At 49.1% G+C, this 23,448-nt stretch overlaps 1 protein-coding gene across 1 annotated transcript in view; it reads left to right on the top strand.

Moving 5' to 3' along the window:
• Positions 1 to 23,123, top strand: part of LOC114682147 (thrombospondin-4) — a 33,395-nt gene extending 10,272 nt beyond the window's left edge. Inside the window, 16 exon segments of the mRNA XM_037202025.1 lie at positions 4,850 to 5,002; positions 9,059 to 9,101; positions 9,104 to 9,162; positions 9,880 to 9,987; positions 10,240 to 10,252; positions 10,255 to 10,398; positions 12,072 to 12,123; positions 12,125 to 12,188; positions 13,713 to 13,765; positions 16,403 to 16,596; positions 17,526 to 17,704; positions 18,910 to 18,958; positions 19,042 to 19,238; positions 20,297 to 20,469; positions 22,215 to 22,354; positions 22,888 to 23,123. Of these exon segments, the coding sequence (XP_037057920.1) occupies positions 4,850 to 5,002; positions 9,059 to 9,101; positions 9,104 to 9,162; positions 9,880 to 9,987; positions 10,240 to 10,252; positions 10,255 to 10,398; positions 12,072 to 12,123; positions 12,125 to 12,188; positions 13,713 to 13,765; positions 16,403 to 16,596; positions 17,526 to 17,704; positions 18,910 to 18,958; positions 19,042 to 19,238; positions 20,297 to 20,469; positions 22,215 to 22,354; positions 22,888 to 22,949 (1,683 nt within the window). The 3' untranslated portion in view covers positions 22,950 to 23,123.
• Positions 23,124 to 23,448: the final 325 nt, after the last annotated feature.

The following is a 23,448-nucleotide window of genomic DNA, read 5'->3' as shown; positions in this document are numbered from 1 at the left end:
GAAAGCACCTCAGTACGGCACGACAGTCTCCATTTATCTCCAAATGTTCTACTATATCTGGTCATTATTTAACTGACTGACTGTGAAGTACTTTTTGATGTTTTCAGCCCTTAGAAGTGGTTGGTCTATAGATATGCTTTACTGCCTTAGGGAAATGATTAGCTTTGGAGAAGGGCAAGGGGTCATTATTTCCTTGCTTATCACAGGCTTCTGGAGGGCATCGTTTTTCAGGCTAGAAAAGAAAGCAAACTGGACATAGAAACGGCAAGGAGCCGAGAGGATAATGAGCCGAGATCTGCTTCTCCTCCAAGAACAAAACCTCTCAGACCAAGCCAAGGAGAGGAGACAAGTGCCATATAACATGCTCAATATAAGCTAGTGAAGGACACTTCCCAATATATACATGAATATGAAATACACCACACACACACACACACACACACATGAATCCCTAACCCTAACTGTGTGTGTGTATGAAAGAGTCACTTTGATAAAAATTTTATGATAAAATTTAATGAATCGCCAGGTTCAGTAGAAATCAAAAAGGCAGTGTTTCCAGGGCTGTAGAGGGATGTCAGTGATCCATCAGCTCACGGACGTGAGGAACGAGGGATCAATGTGTACGCAAGTACAGCAGCCATGAGCTTTAACAGACCTAGTCCGTCTGCATTTATCCAGTGTGAAGCGAGGACCCCTGGAGAACGTCCCTCTCCAAGACAGAGGTGGAAAAAGAATCAGTAGCTCAAATGAGCAAGAGCATTTGACATCAGCTTCGGGACATGGTTGACAACGGAGAAAATTGACTACCACGCAGTCCAGCACCAAGTTTACACTATTTACAGTTAGAAAAACTCCAAGTCCGGGAAACCAGTAAAACAGCTATTAGTAGAAAACATGGCTGTTAGCATAAATCATAGCTATGAGCATAAAACCTTCCTGAAGCAGTAACATCCAGAACAGTGGCCAAAGACACACAAGTCCCAACATTCATCAACCGGTGGAATTTTCTGAGACTGCCGAATCAGGCTACTAAAGAGAAAACTGTAAACAGGATAAACATAAAATGATATTAAGGGTCAGTGCTGTGATTAGAGGGTCTGTTAGGGGGAACAGACAGTGTAAAGTATCGGTATCAGATAAAACTATTTGTCAATGGTAATACGTAGTTTCAAGGCTGACGGCTCTGCACTGGACAGTCACTCATGGGCCCATGCCTGGGAGAAGCAATTCTCTTCTCCCAGTGGTCAGCAGTGGCCTGTAGTTTCTTTGTCCAGGGTAGGGAACTTTAATCCTCTACACGTTATCCATATCTGTTGCTATTGCCTGATCTGAAATCGCGTTTACTGCACTAGTTCTTAGCTGTTTCCCTAGAAATCACTGCATAAAGCTTTCCAGTTCCCCTTACTCAATATTTCATCCGTAGATCACAAACATTACGTAGAGAGCTGGATGCATCAATAGAATAAATATATTGCGTAACCACACAAACTTAGAGGCTTGGGAAAAGGGAAAAAGATTAATTCTACTTTACATCAAAACATTTAATATATATACAGAAAAGCTCATATAATCTTTTTTTTAAAGGAAATAAAAAAATTGAAGGGAAAATTAAAAAGTATAAACCACTGAACTTAATAGCTCAATAGGGCACACATGTATGAAAATGTCACAATGAAACGCATTATTATGCATAATTAATATATAAAGAGTTTTTTTAAACAGTCAATGGGTGCATTATAGTCTGAGCAATACCACGCCGAGTGAGAGAAACTTTTGTTACTCATCTTTATCTGATGTATATCTAAAAATCTATTAGAAAAATGGAGAACTAGAGAACTTTCCAGAAAATGGAAAACTGCTAACGCGTTGGGTATCGAGCAAGGAATCCCTATGTAAGGTTATGGAGCAGATAAAGGCTCAACCTTCTGATTAAACTGTGAGGCAAATTAACATTATCGAGCGACTAAGGTTATCCTTATTCGACACAGCCTAGCTGAAGTCGCGTGTCCTAAATCTCCCTAAACAGAGAAATCCATTCTGCCTCTCTGTTTATAGGCATAAGTCTGAAATCTATGAACTTTTTCCTATTCTGCAATCAGTCGATGAATGTCGAAATTGAGCATCTGTTTGAATTCTTTGCATAAACCTTTGAAGTGTCGATTATCAAAAGATTTGTCTAAGATTCTATCAGGTTCAGAGTGTGTGTTGTGTGTGTGTGTGTGTGTGTGTGTGTGTGTGTGTAGATCATAACTCCAAACACGCAGACAGTATGCATGTATAACATTTGATTGGTAGAGAGGACAAAAGTCTGTGCTGGAAGCATGTTTACTGTGGTAGTATTATAATTTTTTATATTAAAAAGCCAAGTTCTTTGCCCTTTGTCAATTTTTTCTGTTCTTCGATAATTATCTTGCCATCTAAATTTGTTCCTGTTCTCATCACTTTGAAAAAAGTTACTAGTCGAAAACACAGTTAAGGAAGGAAAAGCTCCTTTGGGCTCCTAGTCCACTGTGGCAGAGACAAAGGCTCTTCCGTAGCGGTGGGGCAGCTGGTCATCTGTGCCCACAGGAATCAGGAAGATAATGATGGTCCTCAAGGAGCTCTCTCCTCTTGCCCTGTTACTGGATGGCACCCCCTGAAGCTCAGGCTGGGGCTTCCTTCCTTAGTTAAACCTTTCTGGAAATGCCTCACACTATCCACCAAGAGCTGGGTCTCTTAGGGGATTCCAAATCCAGTGAAATTGATGGGGAAACTCAACATCGTCCCCAACTGAAGAGCCTACTAGGTTCTGTTAATGGTTCAGTGTTTTATTGGTGACTACGAGATCATCAAACAGTAGTTCTTCTTCTTCTTCTTCTTCTTCTTCTTCTCCTCCTCCTCCTCCTCCTCCCTTCCTCCTCCTTCTTCTTCTTCTTTGAAGAAACCCTTTTCAAAAAGCCATTTACATGAAATTTAAATGCTTAGCACTTAGGGAAGTCTGTAATTTAAATACTCCAACATAGGCTTTATTTCTGGAAGTTTCTATCACTGTGTGAAGATGAAAGATGGAACAGAGGACAATAACAACGAAAGAAGTTCTGATTCTTCTCAGTCACCACAACTTTTAGGAAAAGACTTGTTTCTAACTCACCATAATTCTCTGGGAAACCTGTTTAACTCCCATCTCATTTCTTTGCGAATAAAAGCCCTTTATAAATATCATCACATCCTTTAATTCTCAGAAGAGCCCTATAAGTAGGCAGTAGAATGTGGTGCCCAGTTTGTGGATTAAAAGACTGCGGCACAGGGATGTTGCATAATTAGGTAGAGGCCACCACATCTCCTTAGGTCTCCAGGAGCCTGAGGCATTCACCATTATGCTATGACCACTTGGGAACATAATGGTGCTTACAATTTTAGCCTTTTTCAAGGACAAAGCTTGTCTGCAGAAATAGATTTGGAAAACCTTGGTATAAAGGTAATTATAGAAGCCACCCAGAGAGAGGAAAAGCAGACAGTGGATAGAACTCCAGAGAACCCCAAGATGAAGGAGTAGGCAAGAGGAAAAGAGCAGAGGCCATGAAAAGGAAGGCATTGGCAGCATGTCCAAGGAACTAACAGATTATTTTAAAAATCCCTGGCAAAGAGCATTGGCATTGCCAGTCAAGCGTGACTAAAATCATCCAGCTGTAAATCAGCCAATGAGTTAAGCTTTGTGGATGAAACACTCTGAGGTAGTCTGTGCAAGTCGTGCAAGTGGGACCCATACTAACAAGTGGGGTATAAACATCATCAAAACAAAGTGTGGAAGCCACATCTGTAATACCAGCCCTCAGGGGGCTGAAGCAGCAAGTTCACCCCAAGTTCAAGACCGGATCTGTGATACCTGGTGGGCTCCAGACAAGCCTGGACTATAAAGTGATACTTTGCCTAAAAACAAAGCAAAGAAAGGTCATTACAATGAGGTGATAGCTGTGCTGTATAAATTAACTGTGGTGATTATTTCACAGTGTAGGTATCATCTCACTGAATAGTTTTAAGTATGCACAACTTCTGGGCCAGTGAGAGGGCTGGGCAGGTAAAGGTGCTTGCTGCCAAGCCTAGCATCCTGTGTTCAATTCCTGGGGCCTACCTGAAAGGAGAAAATTGACTCCCACAAGTTGTCCTTTGACTTCCACACACACTTCATGGCACCTGTACCCACCCTATGTTCCCCTCCACAAAAAAAACCCACGAAATGTAATATATATATACATATATATATTATACATATATACATACACACACACATATATATATATAATTTTATTTGCTAGTTGAATCTCAATAAAACGGAAAACATCTAATGAGCAAAAACACTTTGAGGGCTGAAAAATGGCTCAGGGTTAAGAGCACTTGCTGCTCCCACAGAGGACCAGGGTTCAGTTCCCAGCATCCACACAGAGGCTAACAATCTGCAGCTCCAGTTCCAGAGGCCCTGACACCCTCTTCTGGCCTCTGGAACTGGAGAGCACCAGGCACACCTGTGGTGTACATGCAAATGCAGGCTAAATATTCACACACGTGAAATAAATCAATGAATATTTAACTCCCAGGACCTTGCTGCAACCTGCAGCCTCCCACCCCCACCCCGCGCCCCAATACCATCCTGCCTTCTCCACCGTCAGTCCTGGCTCTCTAATGCCTGTGTGTCCGGTTGCAGCTTCCCGCCTGGTGGCACGTTCGCCGACATGCCCAGGAGGTTATGAGACACGCATGGGCACAGAGAGCCAAAGAACTGTGGGTCGTTAGGCTCGGTCCTCGAACCCCCGAGTGCAGACAGACGGCCTTGCCCGGCTCTGGCTTACCATCTCATCTTTGCCCCTGGTAGGGATCGTATCGCTGCGGACCTTGCAAACCGGGGTACACTGGTGACCAGACCCGGGGGTGTAAGACTGAAAGAAACTGCAGGAACCCGGAGCTGAACCCCTGCAGCGTGAACGCGCAGTGCATTGAGGAGAGGCAGGGGGATGTAACCTGTGTGGTAAGCTCCTGGTTCGCTTGACCGTTTTTTCCTCTTTCTTTTTAAGCACACCCCCCCCCCGCCCGGCCCCCCCCCCGCCCCCCTGCCCCGTTTCTACTCTCTTCAGGGTCAAAGTGTGCCAAAACTTAAACGTAGCCCAGACCAGCACAGACTATAACTGGCTCAGTGAGGTTCCTGAGCGACGGTCTGAGGAACATCCGACCTTGATCTCTCCCTTTCTCTACCTCTTGGCTGAGCAGCAGCCAGCCACTTGGGTACCTGGATGGTGGAAGCCCCCCCCCCCATGGACACCAACTCCCTATGGCCTTCTGTGGAAGTTTTGCCTAAAATGCCAACAGCTGAGAGGTGGGAGAGCCTCCCTCCCCTCCTGCCCCGTCCCTGTTTGTACTTTATGGCGTATCCATTGTTATTCATAACTGTCCTCACCCTTGAGTTGTCCAGTGTTAATGTGACCTCAAACTCTGGGGCTGAGTGGGAGTGTAGAGACAGAAACTGGGAAATCTGTCACCCACGGGTGGGTGGCGCCTTCTCTGTGGCCCTTGAGACCCTGCTCAGGCACAGCTCAGTAAATGGTCAGCCTCTATCCATTCCCAGCTCTGGTTTCCTGCTCTGACCTGAGCCCTCTTTAAAGAAACCTCTTCCCATCAACCAATCCCAAAGCCAGGACCAGAGTCCTCAGGGAGCTCAGGCACTAGCATCTCGGCGGCCTTGGGTAGCTAGCTCACTTCTTTCTCTGTTCTGGGGCTCCAGGCACACGGTAGGAAAGCTTCCGTCTGTGGTCCCGTGACCATGGTGAGCCCCTCTGAGCAGAGTAAAAATTTCCCCTCCAGGGACAGGGGCAGGTGTGGTGGCACCCCTGTAATGCCCACTTGGGGGGGGGGTAGAGGCAGGCCGATCTCTGTGAGTTTAAGGCCAGCCTGGTGGTCTACACACACTCTGTGTCAGAGTTCGTTCCAGGCCAGCCACAGTGAGACCCTGGTTTTTTTTTTTGTTTGTTTGTTTTTGTTTTTGTTTTTGTTTTTGTTTTTGTTTTTAAATCCACATCACATTCCTCAAACTTACACTTCTTTATCTTTCTGGCTGGAAACTTTTCTCAGTCATTTTATCACTTTTCAAATTAGAAAATAAGAAAAAAAATTAAGTGTAATAAAGTCAGCCTTTCACGGCAGTACCAGTCTTCTAGAGCAAGGTCTAGAGAATGTGATGTGTCGGAGAGAGAAAAAGAACTAAGCTTTCCCCCAATCCTGATGGTTGGGCATGTTATTACATACTTATACCTTTTTTAAAGTCACTGAAAGGCAAGTATATATCTGTGCTTAAATTCTCATTTTCTGCGAGCAAATTGATGGCTACTCCTCTGGGATGGTGGGTGATGGGGCTCTTAATATGTTTTTGAATTTGTAATAAGGCACAGCGACAGATGGTAAAGAATTAATAAACTCGGTGTGACTACTAAAATAATTTAATCTGCCAGAAAATGGCTCATTAAAAATGTATTTGTTCCTAGAGGAAATTTTTTCCTCATTAAAATGAGCGGAGGACCGGACCCACAGCTGAACTTTCTGGCCTTGCGCTGCGGAAGCCCTTGAGTGGGACGGGGCTCTGGGGAGGGGGCTTTGGGGGTGGGGGGATAGGGGTGACTCAGGCTGTACAGGGAGAGCAGAGGAGAGGGACAGGTAGGCAGGGGCGCCGGGCGTTACTGGCTGGAAAACACCTCACTGCTATTGAGAAGCAGGAAATTTCCCTGAGAGTTGTTCCTTGCTGCTGGTCCTGGCTCCAGCTTTCTTCTCTCCTGTCAGCTCTGGTCCCAGTCTGCTTTTCCGCCCCTGCTTTGCTGGCTCCCAGGCTTTCTGAGTGCTGTCTCCTCTCTTTTCTTTCTCTTCCTGTCCTTCCGCCCCACCTGCCCCCAGACCATGCACCTCCCTTCTCACCCCCCCACCTACACCCAACACCCACACCGCACCAGAGCTGGTTCTCAGGCCCCACTCACACCCGAGAGAGCTTCTCAGAAGGGTTCCCTCTATCTTGGTGAATCACCATCCTGTCTCCGGGGCACCTTGGACATGCAAGGGAGAAGAACTCCAAGGTGTGCATTAACCAAATGCAAGGGGTCAAAGTCAGAAGGGGACAGGCTTGAGGTTAATGCTCCACCTCTGAGAGCTTGGGCAACTCTGAGAGCTTGGGCTGACCCGGGTTTGAGCTCGTGTGACTCTTGCATAAAAGGGACAATGTTGACCTTGCAGTGTCTTCTCAAGGACTGGAGAAAATGGCTGGGGAAAACCACTTTAGAAAAACTGTTGGCAGATAAGTCAGAGAAATAACTCAGCAGGTAAAGGTACCCTCTACCAACCACAAACACACACACACACACACACACACAACACACACACACACACATACACTTTTAATCTTCCTTCCTTTCATGCAACATTGTAAATGTAATTTTAAAGACTGAAATAAAATTGTTACTTCCCACTTGAACTGCTGGTAGTGAGGATTGCTGTTGGCTTTCTGGGCAGCAGGGTGCTCTAGGGGACGTATCGGAGGGAGACGTACACAGAGCCGGTGATGACCACACCAGTGGGGACCACCTCTGTTTAAAGAAAGGGGGTGTGACTAGAGATAAAGTACCTTAAAGTTTCCCTCTTTGGGTGGAAATTGACCCAAAAGAACTAATTACGATATAAGACTGTGGCTGGAAAGTGATAAATGTTGCAGCCACCCTCTCACTCAGCCTTTATTTCAGGGGGAGGAGATGAATTGGACAGTCAGGTGGACACTTTGATCACAACCCCAAATTAGGAACACCTTAGGAACTGGAAAGATGGCTCAGCTGTTAAGAGCACTTGCTGTTCTTTCAGAAGACCTGAGTTAAATTTTCAGTACCCCTGTGTGGCTCACAACTCGCTGTAACTACAGTTCCAGGGGATCCAACACCCTCTTCTGGCCTCTAAGGGCACCTGCACATACATGGTACACATCTGTCCTCTCAGGAGGACACCTACACACATTATATTGATAATAAATGTCTGAACCCAGTATGCCATGAGCTAACCGAGTGCACCCAGAAGGACAAAGGTACTGAAATGATTTGAGGCAACATTGTCAGCCATATCAAAGCTGTTAGAAGTCTGACAACCCCAAGTAGAAAATAAATTGAGTCAACCGAGGTACGTCCTCTGCAACTTTATCTCTAATAGATCTGTGGCCACTAAAAAGAATACCATGGATATCTATGAAGAGACACAGAGAGAACGCCAAAAGAAAATGTCACCCTTTTTTAAGTTGCAGAAGAGTCTATACACCTAAATGTGTGCAGCCAACTGAACGAGCAGACCAAAGAGAAGGACTGTGTCTCGGCTTGGCTATGCACAGACCATCTCTGAGTGTGTACATGAGAGTGGTTGCCTTTGCTTGTCTGAGCCATGGGAACAGGAGCCATAGAGAGCGTTCCCTATCCATCTCCCTTTGAGCCTTCGGAGTTGAGAATCATTGTCTTCCCGCACAACTATAAATTGTTTTGCATTTTTCTTGTTTTGTTAGTTTGTGTGGGGGTGTTTTGCATGCACACAAATGAGACCAGGAGTTTTCCTTTATTCCTCCTTGCCATCTCTTTTTGAGGCAGAGTATCTACAGAATCTGGAGCTCACTGATTGCACCAGACTATCCGGCCAGCAGCCCCTAGGGAGGCTCAGGAATCATGGACATGAGCTGCTGTGCCCAGCCTTTTTCCATGGGTGCTGGGGACCCAAAATCAGGTCCTCATGCTTGTCCAATAAGCACCTTACTAAGAATGAGGCATCTTTTCAGCCCTGGTTTGGTTTGTGGAGGACAGAACCTCAGATAGCCCAGACTGGCTTTTAACTCACTGTTTATCGAGGATGACCTTGAACAGAGTCTAATGCTTAGCACACTGAATTGTTAAATCTCACCCACCCAGGATGTGAGGCTCCTGGATCTTCCCCTGGGGACCCTCACACAGGAGCAGAGACCAAATTGGTCACCTGCCACTTGGGGGCTGTTTTCCCAAACCTCTAACGGACTCTCCCTTTGCAGTGTGGTTTTGGTTGGGCTGGTGACGGCTACGTCTGTGGAAAGGATGTGACATTGACAGTTACCCTGATGAAGAACTGCCGTGCTCTGCTAGAAATTGCAAGAAGGTAAGGAGAACAAGCAGGGGAAAAAAAAATACCCTGTGGATGTTCAAAGCCATGTCTTACATGGCTTTGGGAAGGATTCTACTGGTGCCACCTAAAAATGTTAAAGTAGCCGCATTGTAGCTGTGTGGCCGCTACACAAGTGTGTGGGTTCACACGGATCCGTGGAATGTAGACACAGAGGCATCTTAGGAATGAATCTAACCTATCATGGCTGCACGTGGTCCAGCCTCGAAGGACTGAAGCACTCTTCCCTTCCCTAGGGCATATTTATTTACTCCTTTTTACAGTTTAGATAGTTATTTCCATACCTTCAAAGCAACCCACAAGGAGCTCCCAGAGACAAATGCCAGGTGCAAATTACTTGAATTATCAGGTACCTCGGTTTTCCGGGTTTCCTGGACCAAGTTTGCATAGGCCTTTGATCGTTGGGGGACTCTCTGATCCTTGACTCTCAGACAAGATTCACATAGGGCGATAAGAGAAACAAAAGGTAAGAGGAACCAAAGGTGTGGTTGAACAAAGGAAGGATGAGGGCTAGGTGCTGCTCTCTGGAACCAGGCCAGGAGCTCAGCAGGAATGCACTACACTGCATCTCAAACAAAGCAAAGAAAACGGCCACTAGCTAAGTCAGGCAGCACACTCAGTCTGGAGGTCAGAAATACTTTTTGACATGAGACAGATGGCTAGGACGTGACTCTGAGCTGTTTCCGCCATCAGGATAACTGCAAGTATGTGCCAAACTCTGGCCAAGAAGATGCAGATGGAGACGGCATCGGAGATGCCTGTGATGAGGATGCTGATGGAGATGGGATCCTGAATGAGCAGGTACCAGCTTGGTGGGGAGAGTGTGCACACTGCAGCACCCCGGGAAGGGATTGTGGAGGAGAGCCTGCGAAGCCAGCCACTGAGATGAACCATCTCAGACTTTAGTCTCCATGCCCATGTTTCCACAGCACTGCAGCTTGTCCTGCGAGTGTACGTGTGCTTAAAATATAAAACAGACAGACCTGGGCAGCCACCGCAGCGAGACAGGCATAAGTAAGTCTGAGTAAGTGTCCCCACCTTCTTGCCATTTAGGACAACTGTGTCCTGATCACAATATAGACCAAAGGAACAGTGATAAAGATATCTTCGGGGATGCCTGTGACAACTGCCGGACTGTCCTGAATAATGACCAGAGGGACACTGATGGAGATGGAAAAGGGGATGCCTGTGATGACGACATGGACGGAGATGGTAGGTGTGCTTTGCTCAGCCCTTCATTTCCTTTGTCCTTTCGACTCACCAAGAATGGAGACAGACATGCTGACTCGGGAACTCCCTCTAGCGGACTCTCTGACCTAGGTCTGGTGCCCAGTTACCCTAGATGTTTCTGCTACGTTATACTATTGGCAGGAACTCAGAGAGAGCACCTTCTACTAGTGTCTTGTCAGGGCGGTGTCTACAGGGCCTCTGCCTTCCTGGCTCCTCCCCCACCCCAACCCACTGCTCAGTTTAGGAGAGACCTGGGAATGGAGAACTGAGTAAGGTCTGTTGTGGAATATTATTTTAACTATGTAAAGATGTGTTACATTTGTTTATGCTGCATCGTTTAACTATGTAAAGATGTGCTGCATCTGTTTCAGCTTGCCTGCCTGAGGCACCTGATTGGTCTAATAAAAAGCTGAATGGCCAACAGCTAGGCAGAAAGGGATGGGGGCTGGCGGGCAGAGAATACGTAGGAGGAGGAATCTAGGTTCCTGAGAGAAGAAAGAAAGAGGGAGAAAGAAAGGAGACATCCAGGGCCAGACAGACAGACATGGAGGAAGTGGGACAGTAGGACATACAGAATGAAAGGCAAAAAGCCCTGAGGTAAAACGTAGACAAAGAAAAACAGGTTAATGTAAGTTCTAAGAGCTAGTGGGACAAGTCTAAACTAAGGCCAAACATTCATGGCAAATAATAAGTCTCCGTGTCGTGATTTGGGGGCTGGAGATCCAAGAAAGCAAGCTACAAGGATCAGATGCTATATACCGTGGGACAGGCTCCTCCTGAATGCTGACCAGGAAGATGTGCCCAGCCCTGCCTGCTCTGGGCAGGGTGTGGTTGTACTGCCAAGCTCTGGGACTCTACCACAGGGAGATTGAGGTCCCATGCCATGTGAGGTCCCATGCCATGGGCAGCTCTGAAGCCTCATGGAGCTTGAGGAAGGACATTTTTATTCAATATGATGTCCATAGCATATGACAAACAACTATCATTAAAAGGCAGCCTAGGATCTGAGTTTCTGAAAACATACCGCACCATTGGAAGAACCTCCTTTTAAAAATGCTACCCTCTCAAACACACACATTCACTCCTCCAGAATATACGTACCTCTCTCCTAAAGCATAGGCCTACCTGAGCTTAAGTGACAATGTCACTGCGATGGTATGCTGATAAACCAGTCGATAAAGTACCCCTAACCTGTAGCATGTGTTCATTTCTACAATCTTATTCTCTTCACTGTTGATTTCAAATGTCATCGAACATGAAACTGGAGACAGGGATTCAATAGGCCCAGGCTCAGCTCCTATATACCACTGCCCAAAGGTCTTTTTGTCTCCAATCAAATTTAGACACTTACAAGGTCCTCCTTTGCTGAGTCAGCCCACCCAGTCATCATGGCCTCCTTCTCCAGATGCTGCCATAACCCTTAACATCTTAGACAAACTAGAGTTCACTGGATAGCTGCCTTAGAGAGCTGTTCATATCTGAGTGTCACAGAAGCCTTGCCTTGAGGTCACCTCCAGATACTACTAAGGACGGCAATGTAACAATGGCCCCGCGGGAATAAGTGACCACAGCCTGGCCTCTCAGCAGCTAGAAGTCTCTATGTTCCACCCTTTCCTATGGCAGTCTCCCACCATGGTAGCATTCTTTTCTTGCAGGAATAAAAAACATTTTAGACAACTGTCCCAGAGTTCCCAACCGTGACCAGCGGATCGGATAGTGATGGTGTCGGAGATGCTTGTGATAGCTGTCCTGACGTCAGTAACCCTAACCAGGTAAGACAGAGTTCACATGGTGGATTGAACTCCTGCACGTAAAGATTCCCTAACGAAGGCTGGAGAGATGGCTCAGAGGTTAAGAGCACTGACTGTCCTTCCAGAGGTCCTGAGTTCAATTCCAGCAACCACCTGATGGCTCACAACCATCTGTAGTGAGATCTGGCACCATCTTCTGGCCTGCAGGCATACATGCAGACAGAACGCTGTATACATAATAAATTAATTAATTAATTTAAAAAAAAAAAAGATTCCCTAACAATCAACATCTGGAAAAACCCAGGCAAGCTGTTGGCCGTTCTTTGCTGTGTATCACAGCTCCAGGGGAGAGATGACATAGTTAGGCCTGAGAATGATGGAGGAAAATGATCCACACGAGATCCTTACTGACAGCCATGCTAGTTAAGCCAGTGAAACGGTTTCAAGTCCTTTTTTACTGATGGCCCGACCAAGAGCAGGCTGTGCCTCTGAAAAGTCTCTTGGTGCCCAAGCTCAGGGATACAGAGTTTTGAAAGGCAAAAACCACAAAGACTATAATTATTATGTCAAAGTTAGATGAGGTCAGAGTCACCTTGAAACAATCCATTCATGCAGAGCATAGTAATTATTTTAGATAAAACATGCCAGTTATTTTTTCACTCATATTTTTTCTAGTTATTTTAGTTTAATTTGGTTTATACATCTGGACCCTGGTCAAGGACGTGGAAATCCAAATGTGTGGCCAAGCAGGTGTGCCTGTTGAGAGAAGGTTCCGGGAGAGGCTGAGAACTGTCTAAGCAAACACAAAATGGAATCAGAACAAGATGGCACCACCTGATGAGTCGGGATGGGACTGGTGAGGCCTTGGGAATCACCTCACAGCCGCACAACACTGATGACATTAGCAACATAAGCTTAATGAGGCCAAACACGTTTCTGCTGTCAGAGAAACTAGAAAGATGGACATGAGCCTAATCGCACGCCCCCTTAGTTACTAAGTCTGCGTGTGGATGTTGCAGATTAAGTTCAGTAAGTGATACGTTGTTTCTCTGCCCATACACCTGCTGCTTGGATCCTTGGTGTGGTGAGCAGTCTGTCTCTGAAGCCCAGAAGAGAGTCCTTGTTACCCACTGTGCCTCACTCCTCATTCCTGTTCTCAACTCCAAAGTGCCGAGGCAACCCAGAGTCAGTGTGCTATTTGACCCATGCCTGTGGCTGGCTCCCTCCCGATCCAGTCAGTGCACCCAGTCTCGGCTAGCCACTGTGCCGCCCAGAGCCCTTCCCAAGCAGCTCATCTGGTGTGTGGGCAGCCCCTCCACGAAGCTTGGTATTTAAAAGGCTTTTTTGGAAAATTCAGCATTGTGCCCACACCAATAGGGTGGCGTCCTTTTGCAGCTTTTGGAGCACTCTAGCTCCCAAGAAACAATTCCTGAACCCCAGTGTTGATGGGCCAGGCTCACCTTCTCGGGAACAGTCCATACATGGCAGCCCCCCTTTCCCCCTCCCCTCCCCGCGGTAAATTAACACGTTTTGCTCTCTTTGCAGTCGGACGTGGATAATGATCTGGTTGGGGACTCCTGCGACACCAACCAGGACAGGTATGGCATGCCTCCAGCTGCAGGGAAACAGGTGGAAGATCTGGGGGAGTGGGATCTGCTGGCATTGCGCTCCAGGATCCCTGGATGAATCGGGTTGCCGGGAGACGGTGGTTCCACCTTTGGTCCAGGCCATTGTATCTCCCACAAAGTACTGTGCAGGGTGGCTTCAGCTCCGCCCAGCACCTGAGCTCTTCTGCGAAAGAGATGTAACACCATGGAGCCTTGCAGGAGGGCTTTGGAGTAAGGCAGCCAGGTGCCGTTCATGGCCGAATCTCTCTGTGCCTCCTGAAAATGGAGCGACTGTAGATATGTAGCCCGTGGGCTGGTATGGAATTGACGTAATCCAGGGAAAGTGCGTTTGGTGGTTTCTGTCATATAGTTAGCACTCAGTAGACGTTAGCCCTTTTATTATCACATCAGGAAAGTTCATCATCGCTCCAAACAGAGGAGCTGGTTGCGATCACTGCCGTTTTATATTGTCCTTGGTGCCTTTTCTATTTCATTGAGAGGAATTATTCTGTGGAGAGCATTCTGCCATGCTTCCTAGCCCAACATGGAGTCTGACATGAAGACCGGGAGAGCTGGGACAGAGCTTAATGATAAACATTCACCTAGCATGTGCAAAGCCAGGAGTGGGTTCCTCAGCACCACTACAGAAGAAACAGAAAAAAGGATGAGGACGGAGTAGGTGCTGGAGTCGGGGGGGGGGGGCACACAGGAAAAGCACAGCCAAGTGCCACTCAGCCCTAGGTGGCTGCACTCCCGGGCACTGGCCCTTCCTCTCCTTGGGACCTTGGGGATTTGCATTAATTTACTGTGGATTTAACTAGGGTCTTGTCCCTGCTAGCCAAGCACTCTACCACCTAGCTAGAGTTCATCCCCCTGCCCCCATGGGTGATTCTTGGAAAGGTGGTCAGGACAGGTCTAAGATTCCCCAAAGTCAACGCAGGACAGCACATGGTTCTTCTACTAACTGGACCGCAGACTCAGTTGGTTGCCTTACAGAGTCAGACCCCTCCCAACCCCCGCCTTGCTCAGGACGGCTCCTGCAAGGTCCCGTCTTCTTCATGCCCTGTCCTTCCCGCCGCCCTGTGCCTCCCAGCCAAGTGAACTCCAATGTTCCCTCAATCTCTCAGAAGCTATTGCTTCATCAGAACAGTAGAGACAATTGCCACACCTTCTCAGCTAAGAGAAAACTCAAAGTAAGACAGGGGAAGGGCCAGCTCAGGGCCATCCCTTGGGCAACTCCTGGAGGACGGTGGCTGTCATGGGGACCACAGCACAGGCGAGCCTGACCGTGACACAGCCTGACACTGGCTGTCTGTTTCTCAGAGCAGAAGGTAGACGGGCGCCCTGACAACTAAATGATGTGTCGTGTGCATCGAGAATGTTCCCAGTGGTGGGTCATCGTGTACTCCGATTACCATCTATAGAAATTTCTAAAATAGCCTATCCCGCCAGCCTCTAGATATATGCCTAAAATAAATGACTCATGCTGCCATATTTTAATTCCCATGAACTTGAGCCACACCGGGAGGGGGCTAGGAACTGCTTGTTTCTCCAGAGAGGCGGTGGGGCTGGGGCAGGGCTCTGTGCTTGGTGCTGATCCAGCCGGCTCCCTCTTGTGCCATGAGAAGTGCAGAAATTCGGCTTTCTCAGCTTCAGTATTCCAATGTCCACGTTGAACTCACTCCTCTGGGGCCCTTCTGCCCTCTGTATGAAAAGAAGAGCTTCCCTCTGTGTCTTCCCCTAGAGAGTATAATAGCATTTTCTAAGCCAGGCCAGGCCAGGCTTTGAGTGGAGCAGAGGGAGAAGAGAAGCCATGCCGAGCCCTAGTGGCCATGGAAGGTTCCAGAAGACTCGGATGGTCCTCCCGGAGACAGAGCAGTTGTACTACTTACCCCCGAGGCTGCTACCCCCTCCACACCCCACACCCCCGCCACTGTAGCCCTTCATCCTGGAAAGAAGAAAGGTCAGATGGACAGAGAGTGAGCTTCCTGGGTTACAACCACTTCTGGGGGAAAAATGGCCCTCTTCTCCACCACCCTCCCCATGGCATTCAGGTCTGAGTCCTCATGGGGTCACCATATGGGAATCATGAACATCAACGTAGCAGAAAACACCGAGGGCTTGACCCTAGAGCCGGGGGCTTAGGGTGGGCTTCTTACAGGTGCTAAAAATGGAAACACTCGGTCTCCAAGCTGCCCTTCGGGGCAGGCCCTGTGTTTGTCGCTGTTTTATAGATGAAGACTGTGCACCTCTCAGGTCCAGCGCCGTGCCTGAGGTCACGGCTCACCGATGCCTGAGCAAGGACTCACATGTGCCTCCACGTCGCTTGCTGTCACACGTACATTCACACCCCCTCGGAGAGAGGTGTCACCCAGCAGTCCTTAGAGACGACAGCAGCCCGGGTCACACGGCACAGAAATAGACTCTTATCTTCAAACAGGAAGGGGCTGTCTTCTTTCAGGAGACTTGGGGAAGCGGGGGAGTTGTTTCTGAGGCCGCCTTATCAAAGGAAGGTCTGATAGGGTCTGATAAAAAACCCAGCCTGCTGACAGCCCACCCAGACGCCTGCCTGCCTGCCTGGGCGCGGAGGCTTCGGGCTCTGCTAATCCGCAACCTTTCCTTCTACAGTGATGGAGACGGCCACCAGGACAGCACAGACAACTGCCCCACCGTCATTAACAGTGCCCAGCTGGACACTGACAAGGACGGGATTGGCGATGAGTGTGACGATGACGATGATAATGATGGCATCCCAGACCTGGTGCCCCCGGGCCCAGACAACTGCCGCCTGGTTCCCAACCCAGCCCAGGAAGACAGTAACAGTAAGCATGCTCAGCCCAGGGCTGGTGGGACACACACACACACACACCTCTAAGATTCCCTGCAGCCACGTGAAGGGATGCATACTTCCCCAGGGCATCCTCAGCTTTCCCGCACCCCCCGCCAGCTTCTGCTTCGGATCCAGCTGGTGTAGACGGCAGACATCTGGTAGACAGCAGGCTGCAAGTTGGGCAGAGCTGATCAGCCTTGCTGCTTCCTGAGCTGGGCTGGGCTGAGATCCCATAGAACGGGACACAGCCACACGCCGCAGCTTGGTCCCCGAAGGCCCTCAGGGCAGCTCTGGGCCTGCTTGCTTCCGGCCCCGGGAGTCAGGAAAGGGGTCATACAGAGAGGGACGCACAAACTCACATACCTGTGGGGACCGGGTAGGTAGGGAGCCACGTGCACCAGGCCAGATGTGAAATGGCATGGGTGGACAAGGCTCATCCTAGCCAAGCAAATGCAGTGTCTAAGCTGTCCTGGCTGTGAGCAGAATGCACCTAGACGCCACCTTCAGCTTAGGGGACACCAAAGTTGGTCTTAAAGATACGCTGGTGATAATCATTCCTGGGCTGGTGCACATGTTAGACGTTTGCTCCGTGTAAGGTCAAGCTTAAGATCTAGCTACCAGGCGGTGAGCCGAACTGTGTGTCAGAACTTTCTGGGAAAGAGTGGGGGCAACCTTTGAGACTGATGTTACCGGAAACTCCAGGTGGCTTCTGAGTGGCCTGATTGGCTATCACGAGGGCTCCGGGATGGGGCCCAGTCGACTCAGCAAAAGCAGGCCCTCTCCTGACTCTAAAAAAGCCCTGGCCTGGCGGTGGGAGCTGGGGCGTTTCCGTCTCCTGCCCGGCCCCTTCTCTGCGGAGGAGGTGGGCCTCAGCATCATTTCGCTTCCTTGTATCCCTGACTCCTCCCTTCACCCACTCAGATGATGGAGTAGGGGACATCTGTGAAGCAGACTTCGACCAGGACCAGGTCATCGATCGCATTGACGTCTGCCCCGAGAACGCAGAGATCACCCTGACTGACTTTAGGGCCTACCAGACTGTGGTCCTGGACCCTGAAGGGGATGCCCAGATCGACCCCAACTGGGTGGTCCTGAACCAGGTACACGGTACATGTTGTCAGCAGTTCCACTCAGGCTTTCTTTTTTTTCTTTTGTTTTTCGAGACAGGGTTTCTCTGTGTAGTTTTGGTGCCTGTCCTGGATCTCGCTCTGTAGCCCAGGCTGACCTCGAACTCACAGAGATCCGCCTGGCTCTGCCTCCTGAGTGCTGGGATTAAAGGCGTGCGCCACCGCCGCCCAGTTCCACTCAGCCTTTCTATCTAGGACATCCTGGGAGTGGTAGCATGTGGAGGGCATTGACCACCACATGGCTCTACTCTCTGGGCACATGCCCCTCCTGGTGGCCTTGTGGCACTATGCTTTCACAGAAGATGGAATTGACTCTCCCTAAAACGTTTGTGGTTGCTCCCGGTGGCATTTCAGCAAGTGGCTGAGATGGCTGAGCCTCGGCCATGTGACCCATAAGCCATGTTCCTCGTCTCTCCAATAGACTGCCGCCTGCAGGTGCCCCTGCCTGTGCCACCGAAGAGGGCACAGGGGCTAGTGGGGTTTCCAGAGTCACAGAGCACATCCCATCGGTCCTAGTTTCATGGGGGTGGCTGTGACAAAATACTCTGACCAAAGACACTAAGGGGAGAAAGAGTCTATTTTCCCTCACCATTCCGAGTCGTAGTCCAGTGTTGTAGGGAAGTCAAGGCAGGAACTTGGAGTAGCTAGTCACATCACATCCGTAGTCAAGAGCTGAGAGAAATGCATGCATGCCTGGTACTCCGCTCCCCTCCCCACCCCTGTAGGCCTAGACCAAAGCCAGCAAATGGTGCTACCCACAGAAGGCTGAGTCTTCCCACAGCAACTAACATAATCAAGATAATTCCCCCACAGATATGTGCACAGGACACCCTAACCTGGACAGTCCATCATCCGGTTTCTCTTCCCAGGTGACTGTGTGTTGTGTTAAGTACGACACTACCACAAAGGTCCATTAGGATGTGGGTTGTATGCTCCCTACCTGGCTCAGGGCTTATTAAATCAGCTTATGTGACAGTGTTAGCAAGAGTCAACCCTGAGCTTTCTTTAAGCCTTCTTGCCACACATGCGCCTCCTTTAAGTAGATATTTATATAAATATATTAACAACGGGTCAGATACTGGACTGTACACCGTCACTTTGGTGCCTGAGGTCCCGGGCGGTCCCCAGTTCTCTCTGCCCCCTCAAGGTTGTCTGAACTCCTTTCCCTCTCTCCCCAGGGCATGGAAATTGTGCAGACCATGAACAGTGACCCCGGCCTAGCAGTGGGTACGTCCTGAGCCTCTGCCCATGTGTTCAGAACTCTGCCAGCTGCTCGCGTGGCTTCTCCTAATTGCATCTGACCTCCGCAGGGTACACGGCATTTAATGGCGTTGACTTTGAAGGGACCTTCCACGTAAACACCCAGACAGATGACGACTATGCCGGCTTTATTTTTGGCTACCAAGACAGCTCCAGCTTCTATGTGGTCATGTGGAAGCAGACAGAGCAGACGTACTGGCAGGCCACACCGTTCCGCGCAGTCGCAGAGCCGGGCATTCAGCTCAAGGTATTGGTGGTCTGAGTCCCCATGCCTGCCTTTCTTCTAGGCCCCTCACCTTCCTTTAAAGTTAGAGTTCCCAGAAAGGCACTAAGTCAGTCTGAGAAATGGACACAGTCATGCTGATGCTGGGCTCAGGGACCCTAAGATGACGGCCTTTCTTCCCTCCATTGAACTAGCTACATTCCAACCTGGGTGGCTTTCGTGCCGGAAGGGTCAGGCTGAGTGGGGTCCAAGAGGTGGAGGTTTAGCAGTGGTTCTCAACCCTCCCAACGCTGCGACCCTCGAATGCGGTTCCACATGGTGTGGTGACCCCCCCAACCATAACATTATTTTCGTTGCTACTCCATAACTGTTATTTTGCTACTGTTGTGGATCGTAATATAAATATTTTTGGAGAGAGCGGTTAGAGGTGGGGGGTCACGGCCCACAGGTTGAGAACCACTGGTTGAAGGCCTGCTTCTGGCCAACCCTGTGAGAAGTTGGCCAATGTATTTAATCAAAGGGATGGACTGGATGGGAACGGCCGGCTACCTCTGCCACACCTGCTAGGACAGGAGGCGTACTGCTGCAGCCAGACATTCGTTGGGGGCCCTCGGTGGGCCAACAGGCAGAGCCATGGACTTGCATCAGGAAAAGGTGGAGTGAAGAGCACAGGACTATCCACTGCTGACTCCCGCAGGGCTGGGGCCAGCTCAGTAGAAATGACATTTCAAGTTTATGCTTCTTGCCGGCATAAAACTGCAGGCTGGCGGGCTGGAGAGATGGCTCAGAGGTTAAGAGCACTGGCTGTTCTTCCAGAGGTCCTGAGTTCAATTCCCAGCAACCACATGGTGGCTCACAACCATCTACAATGAGATCTGGCGCCCTCTTCTGGCCTGCAGGCAAAACACTCACTGTATACATAATAAATAAAAAAAAAAACTTTAAAAATAAAAATAAATAAATAAATAAAATAAAATAAAAAAACTGCAGGAGGCTGGCAACGAACGTGGATTCACCTCCATGTGGACCCCAGACCCCTGAAGCGTGTCCTGCCCTAACGTCTTGCCCGTGTCTTCGTCCAGGCTGTCAAGTCTAAAACTGGCCCAGGGGAGCATCTCCGCAACTCCCTGTGGCACACGGGGGACACCAGCGACCAGGTCAGGCTGCTGTGGAAGGACTCCAGGAACGTGGGCTGGAAAGACAAGGTGTCGTACCGCTGGTTCCTTCAACACAGGCCCCAGGTGGGCTACATCAGGTAGGCTGAGGGCCCTCCTGCCGTGGGCGGGGAGGGGAGCCCCCCAGGCCGCTCTACAGACCACAGCCTCCACTTCCCTGAGCTGCGCCGACCTCTGACAGTCCTCAGGGCAGGGCTCCCAGAAGAGAGGTGGGGTGCAGACACTGGGCTTAACTGTTCCGGACAACAGACCCAAGCTGCAGAGCGAAAGGTACTTCACGGGGAGGCTGTGGCCTTGGGTGTGCTCTTCGGACCGTGTGAGAGTAGGACCTGATGAGTGGGACAAGATGCAGCGGAGGTGATAGCCAGACGTCCCCAAGACTCCTCCAGGCCCCACGTGATCCCTCCTCACGCACAGTCCACTCCGACTGCAGAGTTCTTACAGTCTGTCCCTGCTGCTGGGTCATAAGTTCCAAAGGGCACATCTGTGGTTTGCCTGGCATGCACTGTGCACAGCAGAAACTGTCATCCATCACGTGACTGATGTGATGGCCTTATTTCTTTATAGAACTTTTTTTTTTTTAAACTCGTCTTGGGAGTCACGGTGGCTCAGAGCTGTGTCTTTGAAATGCGGTCCGTCTTCATGCCCTAGACTTGCAAAGCTAGTGTGCTGTAGTGAGTGGACATATGGATGACTGTTTCCTAGCCAGGGCAGGAAGGTACCGGGGTGTCTGGTGCACCTAAGGAGAACAAAGTGGTGAGAGCCAATTCACGTCCTGTCCTTGGTGGACTTGTGTCGATGTTTCTGTTCACTCCACAGGAAGAGCAGGCTTGATCATGCTCTTACCTGATGCAGCTCAATATGCCTCTTTCGTCCCAAAAAGAAATCACAGAAAATATGACCTATATATATATATAATTTTAGAAAGATCATCCTGAATCCTAAAACGGCAAAGAAATGAGAATTGATCGCTATACAACAAAATAGGAAATGTCTGGGCACGGTTACACCAGAGGACAAAGGAAAGAGCCATTGGGAGCTATGCCTAGAATCACCTGAAGGTGGTGTTCAAACACAGAGTATTGTGGAGGAGAATTAAATATTAACAATGGCGTTCTCAATACTGATCTGGGGACCAATTCTTAATTTCCGAACAACACAAGTGCTCCGGCATTTCTCAGTTTACCCTGGGAAATTGAGCTTAACATGAAGTCAGGGTAGAGATGGATGCTCAGAGCTAAAACACAGTTCCCTCGCCCGGACCCAACTCACTGACCAGTTCCACACCTCCCCGAGTGTCCTGGGGACACTCCACAAGGGTCTGGACAAGGACAAGCTTTGACTATTCACTCGGGGATATTGTAAGACATGTAGGGGCCTCTGGCACTCACTGCTACCATGACAACTGAAATTACCCCGGCAGCTGCCTAAAGCTGCTCATGGGGTGCTGTCTCGGTGAGAACTGAGGCGCTGAGGGTCCATGCAGTGAAATCAGTGAGACCTGAGGAAGAGCAGGAGTTCTTCACAGCATCCAAACATAATAACTCACAAGACAGTGAAGCCATAAAACCTCTTGTCTGTGATGTCAGGCTATTTTTAACGCACCAGCAAGGACCTGTCAAGGTACCTGATACCATGCTGGACCTGTGTAAGACAAGTTAGGGAGACATGGACACTTGGTTCGTGTCCCGGGGAACTTCTGATCTCAGTGGGGAGGGACCAGCTAGGGTCAGTGGAAAATAACACGCCTGAATAAAGAGGCAAGCACGTAAGTCAGCTGTGGAACCCCGTCCTCACTATGGGCACCTACCTGTGCTGTCTGCAGGGTGCGGTTTTACGAAGGCTCGGAGTTGGTGGCTGACTCTGGGGTCACCATAGACACCACCATGCGCGGAGGCCGACTTGGTGTGTTCTGCTTCTCTCAAGAAAACATCATCTGGTCCAACCTCAAGTACCGCTGCAATGGTAACCTTCCCACCCGTTTACCTCTCAACAGGGCTGGGAGGGGGCTGGGAGAGACCCAGAGAGAGCCGCATCTTATTTCTGTAGCACACACCCTTCCCCGAAGCCTGGAGTGCTCATTAAAACCTGATCTTCCCTGCATAGCATGAGCGAAAGGCAGAGCCAGGCTTTCCCGTTTCCCAGATGTGAAAATTGAAACCCATAGAGTTTAAACTGCATGGTTTAGAGTGAGGGGTTCAGTGCGAAATGTATTCAGTTTAATTTACAGGCCGCCTTTCTTTTCATACGGCTCAAACATAATCACAGCCTGAAAAGGCACTCTGCTGGCTAATTTTCCTCAGGCCTATGAATAAGCACTGCTGGGCTTGAAACCAGCAACGTGTGTACAAGGCAGCCTGAGTAGAAAATGGCTGCGAGCCTGTGGGAGTCTTGGGCGGGCCGACAGTGCCCCCTAGAGGCGGCCTGGCAGCCTGCGGCGGGCCACGACGGCAGGGTGGGAGGACCCTCCCTGACCACCACCCGGGTTCTCATTGCAGACACCATACCAGAGGACTTCCAGGAGTTCCAGACCCAGAGTTTCGACCGCTTGGATAATTAAGCCAAAGAAGAAATCTCACAACTGCTTTCTCAAACACTAAAAACATTACCTTTTTTTTTTTTTTTAAAACTTCCCGTAATTCTCTTTATATTACTGTGGCTTTTCTTTTACCAGCCCAAATACACTAGAACTTTTTATACAGATGTGGAAATAAAGAAGACTATTTCTAATAACCACGGCGCTCAGTCGTACCTGATGTGAGCGCAGGCTTTGGTGGTGTGTGTTGTTTACCTGGGAAATCCTTGGTAAACTGATGGAGTTGTTTTTGTGGCCTGCTTCTTTTCTTCCTTTTTCTCTTGAGTGCGGAGTGTGTACCACTGAGATGTGTGTGAATGGGACAACCAGGCCAAAGGTCTTTTCTGGGGTGACCCTATGTAGTACCACACTAAAACCTGTTTTCTGCTCACCAAGGAACCTCCTCATTCTGGGACAGGGAGTCTCCGGGCCACCCTCCCTAGTCTTCCAGAGGTCACAGTTGAGGAACTGGAAGGAGATTTGC

The sequence above is a fragment of the Peromyscus leucopus genome, unplaced genomic scaffold (genome assembly GCF_004664715.2).
Source record: "Peromyscus leucopus breed LL Stock unplaced genomic scaffold, UCI_PerLeu_2.1 scaffold_931, whole genome shotgun sequence".
NCBI lineage: Eukaryota > Metazoa > Chordata > Mammalia > Rodentia > Cricetidae > Peromyscus > Peromyscus leucopus.
This window is presented reverse-complemented; position numbering and strand designations above follow the sequence as displayed.